Raw genomic sequence first — 12387 nt, 5'->3', positions numbered from 1 at the left:
GGCAGGGCTGCCCTTCTAAGAAACGCCGCCGGCTTCCCCCAGCCGCTCCTAGAGCGCCAGACCACGTGGTACCGCGCCCAAGCCCAAGGTCTCCCCCGGCTCCCTCGCCCTCTTCCCGAGCAAACTGCAAACGAGGGTTCCCTTCCCTCGAGCGGCGCCCCGACACATGCCACCTGTGCCGCGCTCACCGCACACATCCTGCGGCCCGCCTCCCGGAAGAAGGCAAGAAGCCGAATAATGGGGAACTCGGATGCCGACCACGCCGGGGAAGGAAAGGACGGGAGAAGCGAAAGGGGGCGAGACGGTGAGCAGCCGCGGGACCGGGACCTGCCAGACATGAAGGGACCCGCGCCGAACGACGGTCACCCCGGGTGCGGGAAGGCCTGGAGTGGGAGCGGCACGACGCGGGGAAGGAGGCAAGAGAACTACCCGCGCTGCCTCCGCCGCTCCGGCTCCCCCGCTCAGCCTCTCGGCCTGTCCCGACCAGCCACGAGCCCCGGCTCTCTCCTCTCGGGTCCAATCTTTGACCCCACCTTTCCCGAGCGGCCAAAACCCTGCAGCCCAGGGCGGCCGCCGCCGGACCTGCCCGCCCGCACCTGTCACCAGCGAAGAGACCAGCCCGCCGTTCCCGCCCAGTTCCCCGCCGTCCTCGGGCCCCCGCGGCCGCCTCCCACCCCTTTCCCTCACCAGGTGTCCCCTTTCCGGAGCGAGGTCTTGAGCAGCGTCGCGATGTCAGACCGCTGGATGTCCAGATCCGCCGCTCCGCCTTCCGCCATCTTCTCCCACTAGCGGCAGCGGAGGCGGTGGCGGCGACGGCGGCGGCACGCCCCAGAGCATTGTGGGAATGGCGTCCCGCGGCCCCGCCCAGGCTGCAGGTCGAAACCAAAAGGGATGTCAGGTGGGGGGGTGCGCCTTGGCCCCGGGGGCGGAGGAAGTGCTCCGCCGAGGTCGGCTGCCCTCCCCCGGTCCCCGCTCGTCCAGCATCGCTCCTGGGCCTCTTCCCTCCCGGCACCACCTGAGGATCATTCCTCGCGGCGGGGCCGGGGTCCCCTCTGCCTGGCGCGGCGCCACTGCCCCGTCCGTCCCCGACTTCGGCCTCCTCCTGCCTCTTTCCCAGGGACGCCTGAAACCCCTTGTTTGCGCAACCGCTCCCGCCCGAGGCAAGGGGAAGGGAGGGGAAGGTAGGCGTGGGCCCGGCTGAGATATGGCAGGAATTTTAACAGCTCCGCCACCAGCCTTTTTGTTGCCCGTCGCGGAACCCAGGCTCGTTTTGGCCCAAACAAAAGAACAATCCGCAAGCGAACGCTGGGCCGCAGTGCCCTTCCCGGGCACCTTCCTGCGCTCCTGCTCCCGTTGCAGGTGGAGAGCTTTTGCAGCGCTTGGTGCCGCCTCCCCGGGCACACCCAGCCAGCCAGGCTGCAGGGAGAACAGGTGCCAGGTCCTCGATGACATCGGTGCAAAATATGTACCGAGGAAGGCCAGGTGCTAACGGGGGAGAACACGGGCGGAATCCCCGCTCCCCTGGATGGCACAGGAACGTTTTCTTGGCCGCATCTCCCCAGGGTGTGTACGCCTGAAAAGAGAATGCCAACTTTTCTTTGAAGTCAGTTGTCACAAATGGGGAAATCAAGTCTCTCAGAAATCAAATGCCAGGGTCACCAAGTAGAGAGGCAAGCTTTTAACCCAAATGACAAACCCCACGTGCTTGTTGATCAACTATCGCACACTCACTCACTGTTTCTTGTGGAAGCCTGAACTAAAGATAGAACCTGGGCTACACTGAGTACTGGGTCCGTTTTTTTAAATTTATTTATTCATTCATTCCTTTAGTTATTTTTTTAACCTCTGTACATTCGGTGGCTAGCATAGTGCTGCCTAACGTATAAGTACCACCTGACATAAGTACCACCTAAATATTCGTTTAATAAATGAATTGTGGCAAAAATGTGTGTTTCCAAACATGGAGATATACACAGAGATTTTACTTTAAGATAATATAAAGGATGTGAAAAATCTAAAAGGTGGATAAGAATTCTGGTATGATTTCTCTTGTTTTCCTATTTTTAATGTCTACCCTAACTCATTTGGTGGGAATACAGTAAAGGTGGGTGTAATTATGCTAGTAAGAAGTACTGAACCATTTTAAATTATTAGTATATATTGGCATTATGATTTGTGTATACCAGCATGATTGCTTATTTTTTTCATAATAATACTATTTTACATTATCATGTCACCCTTGCTTTGAGATTCTGAAAACAGCTTCCAGTTACTGTTATTTCTTATATTATTTGACTTTTCTTTAGCCAGGTTAAAGAAATTAGACTTTCTCTAACCGTGAGTCCCATCAAAGGGTCACATTCTCCTGCCCCCACCCCTACCCCCATTTCCCAGCCACCCTCTGAAAGAAAGGCAAGTAAATTTCCAGAGAGACAACATGATATGAGAAGAATATTGGAGTTATGAACACGAGTTCAAACCTCACCTTAGCCTTTAGCTGCAAAGTACTTAACTTTAAAACATTTTTTTAAATTTATTGATTTGAGAGAGAGAGAGAAGGGGAGAGAAACATTGATTTGTTGTTCCACTTATTCATGCATTTATTGAATAAGTGTATGTGCCCTGACCAGGGATCGTTTTAGGGCGATGCTCTAACCGAGTTACCGGGCCAGAGCCAAAGTACTTAACTTTTATTTTAATTATAAAATTGGGGATAATAATATGAAGATTACTAGTAAATGAAATATTAGTGTTTATTGCCTGGAACATAATAGCCAATCAATAAACACTAATATTGTTTACTGGTGACAGGATGAATCATATTGGATATAAATTATCTCTCAATAACGTTGTTAAAAAATTATTACAACTATGAAGGCAAAACCATGTTTTCTGTTGTTATGTAAACATAATTGAGAAATGATGCTTCATGTACACTCTGCTGTCTAGTTTCCTTTCAAAGAAAATGCATGTTTGAAATATTAAAGCCTGTATCCATGCAATAAAGTAAAATGACTTTTTCTTCATTTGTACCATGTTCAAGGCACTGAATTAAGAGGATATAAATATGCAAGTTTGATTTCAATTTGAGTTGCACATAAGATTTCTGAGGTTGTTTTGTAGACCTAACTAGTTGCCTTCAGAGTCAGGAAAGAAATAATAGTTACAGTATTTAAGAAGCACTTAAAAAGCACCAGGTGTGATTCTAAACAGTTTATTAACTCAATCCTCATAGCAACTCTATGAAGTATTATTGTTATTATTGCCATTCTGTAGGTGAAAAATTGAGGCAAGTAGCAGAACCCAAATTTGAAACCAAGCAGTCTAGCTCCAGAATCTAGAAGTTTTAATTTTTTTACTGATCCTTATGATATGATTATAGCAATCAACTTTCAAGTGATCTCAGTTTTACTAATTTTTGGCAATTCTTATTTATGCGTCTACTGTCATTTATGAAGAGTAACAAGATATTGTTCACAAATACTAAATTGATTTATGCCCACATCTCTAAGTTGATAATTGATGAGAAATGTTACTCTCTAGTATTCCTGTTTCTTAATTATTGAGTACAAGAACCTCTATCAAAGAATCATTTAAGCATCGGTGAGCAGAGAAGGGAATTATTGGGAAGAATTAACATCGTTAAAATGTCCATACTACCCAAAGCAATATATAGAATCAATGTAATCCCTATTAAAATAGCAACAGCATATTTCACAGATCTAGAACAAATATTCCAAAAAGGTTTTTGGACCCCAAATAGACACAGCAATCTTGATAAAGAATAACAAAGTTGGAGGAATCACAATACGGGATGTCAAACTATACTACAAAGCCATTGTAATTAAAACAGCCTGGAACAGAACAGGGAGCCCAAAAATCAACCCATGCCTTTATGGTCAATTAATAATTGACAAAGGAGGCAAGAGCATACATTCGAGTAAAGACAGTCTCTTCAATAAATGGTGTTGGGAAAATTGGACAGGTTCATGAAAAAAAATGAAACTAGACTACCAACTTACACCATACATAAGAATAAACTCAAAATGTATAAAAGACTTAAATGTAAGTCATGAAACCATAAAAATCCTAGAAGAAAACATAGTAAAATCTCAGACATCTCACATAGCAGAGTTTTTGCCGATATATCTCCTAGGGCAATTGAAACAAAGGAAAACGTAAATAAATTGGACTACATCAAACTAAAAAACTTCTGCACAGCAAAAGAAACCATCATCAAAATGAAAAGGGAGCCCACTGTATGGGAGATCATATTTGCCAATGATACATCTGATAGGGGGCTAATTTTCAAAGTATATGAAGAACTCATACAACTCAACAAAAGGAAGACACTCCAAAAAGGGCATGGGACCTGAATAGACACTTCTCCAAAGTAGACCTACAGATGGCCAATGGACATGAAAAAGTACTCAGCATCACTAATCCTCAGAGAGATGCAAATTAAAACGACAATGAGGTATCACCTCACACCTGCCAGAATGGCTACCATCAATAAATCAACAAGTGCTGGTGAGGATGTGGAGAAAGGGAACCCTAGTAGATTGCTCATGGGAATGCAGAATGTTGCAGCCACTATGAAAAACAGTATGGAATTTTCTCAAAAAATTAAAAATGGCCCTAGCTGGTTTGGCTCACTGGGTAGAGCATCAGCCTGCTGACTAAGGGTCCCAGGTTCAATTCTGGTCAAGGGCACATGCCGGGGGTTTCGGGCTCAATCCCCAGTGGGGGGCTTGCAGGAGGCATCCAATTAATGATTCTCTCTCATCATTGATGTTTCTCTATCCTCTCTGAAATAAATAAAAAATATTTTTAAAATATTATATTTAAAAAATAAAAATGGAACTGCCATTTGACCTAGTGATCAATCCCACTTCTGGGAAGATATCCTAAGAATCCTAAAACACCAATCAGAAATAATATATGCACCACTATGTTCATAGCAGAGTTATTTCCAGTAGCTAAAATCTGAAAACAGCTCAAGTGCCTATTAGTAGATAAGTGGATAAAAAAGCTGAGATATTGCCTGGCCAGTTTGGCTCAGTGATTGAACATTGACCTATGAACCAATAGGTCACAGTTCAATTCCTGGTCAGGGCACATGTCTGGGTTGCAGGCTTGATCCCCAGTCTGGGGTGTGCAGGAGGCAGCTGATAAATGATTCTCTCTCATCATTGATGTTTCTATCTCTCTCCATTCTCCCTTCCTCTCTGAATTCAGTAAAAAAAAAAAAAAAAAAAAAAAAAATTATATATATATATATATATATATATATATATATATATATATATATGCTGTGGTACATTTACAAATGGAATAATATGCAGCCATAAAATAGAAGGATCTCTTACCTTTTGAGACAGCATGGATAGACCTGGCGATTATTATGCTAAGTGAAATAAGCCAGTCAGAGAAAAACAAATATCACATTATCTCACTCATCTGTGGAATCTAATGAAAAAAATAAACTAACAAAATGGGTCCAGAGGCATGGATGTGTGGAACAGACTGCTAGATCTCAGAGGGGAGGAGAGTTAGGAAGAATGGGAAGAGATTAACCAAAGAATTTATATGCATAGCCCATGGACAAAGACAATAGTTTGGTGAAAGCCTGGGGTAAGGCAAGGGCTGGGTGGAGGGAGGCAAAGGGCAGGGGGGAATGGGGGACTTCCGTAATACTGTCAGCAATAAAATATGGGAGAGAGAGAGAGAGAGAGAGACACAACTTGAATCTGAACACTCCAGGAGATAGTAAGGCTTAAAATGAAGGTGTCAAATGATAGTCCTTTTCAGCCTGGGATGGACAAGCGAAAGAAGAAAAAGCACTTCATCTATAACAGTGGTTCTCAACCTTGGCTGCACATTAGAATCACCTGGGAATCTTTTTAAAATCCTGATTTCTGGGCCTCATCCTCCGGAAATTCTGTTTCTTTGTTACTAATGTTGTGGCCCCACCCCATAACAAAGAAACAGAATTTCTGGAGGGTGAGGCCCAGAAATTAGGATTTTAAAAAGATTCCCAGGTGATTCTAATGTGCAGCTAAGATTGAGAACCACTGAATCTATAATAATAAAAGCGTAATATGCTAATTAGACCGAACGACCTTCCAGATGAAGCTGGGGCTGTGAGGGAAGCCCGGGTCCCAGGTGCCTGCCAGCGGCAGGAGGGAAGCCCGGGTCCCGGGGATGCCAGAGGGAAGCTGGTGCCAGCAGCCGGGGGAAGGAAGGCCTACTCTCGCACAAATTTTGTGCATCGGGCCTCTAGTTTTTAAATAAAGCTGAATGGAAGAAAGTACAAAAAATTCCAAGACAAGCTTCGCCTACTTCACAATTTTGTTTGGTGTTAGTTACATGAGCCTAAGGAAGAATCTGCCAGAATAAGCACATCCCTGAAAGAACAATGATTGATGGCCTAGCTATCTATTTCTCAACTCTTCCTAACTTTGGTCTTCACTGTTTCACCTTTTCATTCTATCTTGTGCTTCCTCTACTGTCACTTCCTCTGATAACTCCCGCAACCCACCCCCCATTTATTTACCACTCTAAATCCTTCATTCTTTTCTTGTTTTGTAATTTTATAACCCCCTTCTCTGTTTACAAGCTCTCTTAACAACAAAAAGCAGTGGGGAAGTGGGGGAGCAGTGCAGACACTAAACAGCATTCTGTTAATGATATTTTGAAACTTGAGATATGAATAAAAAATTGCAAGTGCCACGATGCAGTTTTTAAAACTTAAAAAACAAACAAAAAAAGAAGCTCCTTATTTTAGACAAATGTTAGTTCCTAATAAGAGAAAGAAAAAGTCGTGAAATGAATACGATATCTGTACAAAGGACCAGTATACTTGGATGTGACTCTGGCTCTGTGCCACTAACTAACTGGGTAACCTTGGCCAAGTTATTTAATCTCTGTGAACATTAGTTTTCTCATTATAAATAAGACTCTTCCAGGGCTGAAACTTAAATGCCTGCAAGGGTTAGATATAGTTATACATAAATGGGTGAAGCAAATCCGTTGTAAGATGATAATGAGTTCTGGGGACTCTGATGAACTGTCTTCCCCAACTAAAGTTATTTAAATTAAAAAATTAGAACATAAAACTATATCCTTTATCTTAAAGTACCTGGAAAATTTCATTTTAACATGGGCATGAATTTTGCAAATTGATTAATGTGAGTCACTATATTCTTTTTTTTGGAAGCACATGCAAAATGCTATGGAAGCTAACACTACTCTGAAGGTTCATGTCAGTCTACTCTACAATAGATATTTACTAAATGATAGAACTAAACTGAATTTAATTAATAAATAAATAAATTAGTCTTATAGCTTGAGAATTATAGCAAAAAAATCCTTGATAGACAATATATTTGTGGGTCCTAGATATTTAAAATGAAATATATTTGTACGGTGGGAAACTTTTCCAAGAAAGAGTTTGAATATCTTTTCCAAGCAAGAGAGGTATAGATCAAACCAAGGATGATAGCAGGGAAAACATACATGTTTTATATTTTCTTTATTTGTTTTTTATATTTATTGACAGAATTCAAGGTTAAATATGTTATTTATATTTATTGACAGACTGCAAGGTTGATAAAGAAAAGTTCATGAAAAAAGTAAAAATATTAAGCAGCCTTTGGGTCCTTTCCCAGCTTCCTAATCATGGATGGGCTTTAGAAAGCTAAGTCATTTCAAACATGCTGCTCTTTTAAAGGACAAATTAAATTTTAAAAATATGCATCCTAACTTTATATTTTGATCATTTTTACTTATATCAGTTTCATTCAAGAGTTTTAAAATGTTTTCTTTATGTTCATGGATCTTGGAAATCTACAGATCAAAGTGAAGTAGAGAGTTGTGTAATGATCCAGTGATTCTGCAACTATATAGATTCCAGAGAGATTAACTTTGTTTTCTCCCAAGAGAGGTCTGAATTATTCAGGTTTTCTTTTCAGACAATCCCTCTTTTCATGATGGCTTAAACAGCAAAAAAAGATTTAAACTGCTTACAAAGAGTTTTAGAACAATATAATAGCAGAGCTTAAAGAACACCTCTTTATTCCAGGAGTGATGGAAACATTGAATGAGACATTTTTCATGATGTTGTTTTTCCAGGTATCTCTAAGCAATAGGACACTACAGACCCTATTAAAAGTCTGTTAGAAGACATCAGCAATGAAGATAAAACAAGTCTAGTGATTTTATAAAAACATTTACCATTGCTTTTTTTGTTGTTAGCTGGTACAGCATGCTTTTTTCAGGCCCCTTTGAACTATGTCAGTTATAGATTTGTGAAATTATTAGTGGCCCAATGCTACTATGTACTGTATGGGACCTGATTTCTATAGTATAAGGGATTCGTGAGATATGTAGGAAGTAATAATAATACACCTCTACCTATAATTTAAATTCCTTATGTTTATGAAAATGTAATAAAATATAGTGGAAGGATTATACATTCTAGAATCAGACCTATATTTGAATGAATTACTCTGTCTTTTGCTAGTTCTGTGATACTGGAAACCTTGGTTTCTTCAACTTTAAAATGGGAATAATAGACTAATTTTATAAGGTTCAGTCAAAAGAGAAGGAAATCCTGAATGTGAAACTCATAATAGAGTTCAACATACAGTAGCAATTCTCAGTTCTTAATAGAGCAATTTCTTCTATCCCCAGCCCTCTAGGATTTTTTAATCTCAGTAAATTAAATGAACAAGCTCTCATATAGCTCTCACATACTGTAGTTGGCATCACTTCATCTAGGATTTTTCTTCTTAAAAATTACGATAATTTCTTCAATAAAGATGCTGGCTTGTATCAGTGGATTGATTATATATTTAACAATTTCTTCTATTTGAAGTCTCCACATTAATCATTTATAGTCCATTGGGATCCTTTTTTTTAAAGTAGATAAATTATATTTCAGTTAAAATACACACACAAAGCCCCCTAAGAACTGTGTATCCAATGAGTGACAAATATTTTTAGTAAAAGTACTTAATTTTTCTGTTAAAAGAGGTGTACTGCCTATATCAAAACACCTAATTTAAGATTTGTTAAGCTGTAAATGTTCAAATATAAGTATAATACAAATATATACTATAACATATAGATTTTTTAATTAGAGGTAATGTTTAAGCAGAGGGAATCAAATAATTGTATAAATAGTGTACCACACATATTTATGACAATTTTATGAGACTGACGCGCTACCTACTGCGCTAACGAGGCACCTATTTATGACAATTTTAATGTGTAATAATTGGCAGACTATCAAAACCTATTTGCTTTATATTTTAAAGGATCACAGTCTTTATTCCTGTATTTAAGGCTCACCATAATAAAAAATATTAGTATTAAAATTTGATTTCATTTTGAAAACAGTGAAAAGAGAAAAAGAGGGTTTTATTTTTTGTTTGTTGTTGTTTTTTTGTTGATTGCTGTTATCCTCCAACTTTAGTTATATAAGCATCGCATAGGGAATATGTAACATTCTTGGGTGATATATCAGAAAATCAGGAGGTCAGAACTAGGAATCTTCAATGTTGGAAGCCCCCTAAATTATTTTATGCAGTTAAGTAGTCCTCAGAAATCTTGACTTTTAGAGAGCAAGACTACAACATATATTTAAATGTAAGCATAGGTATATTATTCTTTTTGTGATGGTGGATACCACCTCTATTCTACCATTTAAGCTCATTTGGGGGTAGAATGTCTCTCTTCTGTGAGCACAACATGCCTAAGGAGCATCTTGGGGACCCGGGACTCATGGAATTGAAAACATGGCTTCCCTAAAAAGTACTGAAGTTTCCTCTGTATTGGTTATAAAACTAACTCTTTGGACTCTCAAATTTTGACAGGTAAGAAAGAATATAACATGAAAATAAAAGGAGCCTTGAATAAATAAACTATGAGATAACACAGAGACTATGGCAATATGAAGATGGTTTTTAAACTAAGAATGATAAACTAGAATTAAATTTAAGAGCAAAACATCTAGAAAAATGTAGTTCCCTTAATTGGAGACAGAAGGAATTGAAGGACTTTGGTTAGCCATAACTATGATTTCTTTTTTGGAAATTACTGCAAAATAATTTGGGGAATCGCTTTACTGATTTATTTACAATTGTAGTTGAATGTTTTCCTGTTTACCAATAAAGTCAGGGTTTTGTATTTGTTTCCCTGTTATCTAATCCAGCCCTAATAGTCTATATTGAGAAAAAAGCTCTCATTCACTTTCAGTACCTCAAATGGTAAAAGACAAACTTTTAAGAGGATAAAAATTAAAAATCAACTATTTGAGCCCTAGCTGGTTTGGCTCAGTGGATAGAGCATCAGCCTGTGGACTGAAGGGTTCCTGGTTCCCAATCCCCAGTAGGGGGCGTGCAGGAGGCAGTCCACTGATGATTCTCTCATTGATGTTTCTATCCCTCTCTCTCCCTTCCTCTCTGAAATCAATAACTTTTTTTTTTTAAATCAACTATTTGAGAATGAAAAGTGAATATTATTTAAACAATATTTTAAGTGGTTGATATACACAAAGGAGGCTCAAGGGAATAATCCAAACAAGTGCTTGATTATTGAAATGACAAATGGGGAGGTGTAGTAGAGCTCAGGAAGTATGTCTCAGCACTCTGGCTGTTGCAATGGTGTGAGCACACTCCACCATGACATGCTTCCTCCGCACACCAGGAAGTAGCAATGCCCTCCTGAACTAACTCCTAGAGCCACGTGCATAGTACCCCAGCCTTTCAGCCATTGGTCGCCTATAGCAATGTGTCTCCCTCTGATTGGTCGCCTATAGCAACGTGTCTCCCTCTGATTGGTCGCCTATAGCAACGTGTCTCCCTCTGATTGGTCGCCTATAGCAACGTGTCTCCCTCTGATTGGTCCCCTCATGCTATATATACCCCTGTAGTTCCTCAATTAAACGGGATCTGCGTCAATGAACCTGGTCCCCGGTCGTGCATGCAGACGCCCTAGCGGGTTGTCCTCACCCCTGAGGGATCCCCTGCTTCAGGGAGGGAAAAAAAAAATCCACGAAAAGATAAATTTGTAGAGTCAGAGTCAAATGATTTTAGAACTCAGTGAACCTATAGCAATCATTTTGTTTAATCTTTAACTTTTGGGTGAGCAATTTAATATTTAGCGAGGTTGTGACTCACCAAGGTCAGAAAGATAGTAACATGTAGAGTGCACTATAGGGTTCAAATAACCTGACTCTTATGTCATTGCGGTTACTGTAATATTACACTGATTCAATAAGTCACCATATTAATGATATTGAACATTGTTAATGTAATATGATTACTTACTAAATTAGAAACTACTAACAATGCCATCAGTCATAGCACTCCCTATAGCAGAGGTGTATTTCTGTCTCCAAATGTATATTCCCCCTATTTTCCATAGCAATAAAAGTTTCAGCTAAACACATAGTTACACAACCAAACACTATGGACTTAAACTACTTTGAGATATAATTTACATACCATACATTTGACTTGTTTAAAGTATACAAACTAATGTCCTTTAGCATATTCACAGAGTCGCACATCCATCACAATAATGAGTTTTAGAATATTGTCATTGCCTTCCCCCGCAAACCTTATATTCCTCAGCTGTCACCCCAACCCACTTATCCCCTAGTCCCAAATAACCATGTATACATTTTCTGTCTCTATAGATTTGCCTATTCTGGACACTTCATGTAAATAGAATCATCCAATATGTGTTACTTTTGACTGGCCTTCTTGATTTAGCATAATGTTTTCAATGTTCATCCATGTTGTAGTGTGTATCAGTACTTCATTCTTTTAATTACTGAATAATGATAATTAATAATAATCCCATTGTATGGGTACATCACCTTTAATTTATTCAAAATTGATGGACATTTCTTTCTGCTTTTGGTCTACTATGAATAATGTTGCTATGAACATTTATGTACAAGTGTTTGTATTGATGTATATTTTCATTTCTCTCAGGTATGTACCTAATAGTGGAATTACTGGGTCAAATGGTCCCTCTATGTTTAATTGTTTGAAGAACTGTCAGACTGTTTTCCAAAGTGGCCACATCATTTTACATTGCCACTAGTAGTCTATAAGGGTTTCGAATTATATACATCCTCAGCAACTCTTGTTATTTTCTGTCTTTTTGATTATAAGAATCCTACTGTGTGTGAAAGGTATCTCATTTTATTTTTGATTTGCATTTCCCTGATGGTTAATGATGTTGAGCATCTTTTTATTTGCTTATTGTTCATTTGTATATCTTCTTTGGAGAAATGTCTATCCAGATCCTTTGCTCATTTTATTACTGGGTTATTTATCTTTTTGTTATTGAGTAGTAAGTGTTGTTTTTATA

The 12387-nt window shown here is 39.5% G+C and overlaps 1 protein-coding gene across 13 annotated transcripts in view; it reads right to left on the bottom strand.

Annotated features, from left to right (window-relative positions):
* The window catches only part of USP15 (ubiquitin specific peptidase 15), a 131302-nt gene extending 130201 nt beyond the window's left edge, over positions 1–1101 (bottom strand). For 4 of the 13 annotated variants that reach the window (XR_009451249.1, XR_009451250.1, XM_059683455.1 and 1 more), the window contains exon 1: positions 688–1093. Coding sequence is in view for 8 of the 13 variants with exons in the window: in XM_059683455.1 (XP_059539438.1) it covers positions 688–776 (89 nt within the window). In the remaining 5 variants the exon portion in view is untranslated. Of the gene's footprint in view, positions 1–687 lie in introns of all 13 variants that reach the window. The other 9 variants (XR_009451246.1, XR_009451247.1, XM_059683452.1 and 6 more) reach the window with 7 other exon arrangements.
* Between the last annotated feature and the right edge of the window lie 11286 nt (positions 1102–12387).

The sequence above is a fragment of the Myotis daubentonii genome, chromosome 2, assembly GCF_963259705.1.
Source record: "Myotis daubentonii chromosome 2, mMyoDau2.1, whole genome shotgun sequence".
NCBI classification, from domain to species: Eukaryota; Metazoa; Chordata; class Mammalia; order Chiroptera; family Vespertilionidae; genus Myotis; species Myotis daubentonii.
This window is presented reverse-complemented; position numbering and strand designations above follow the sequence as displayed.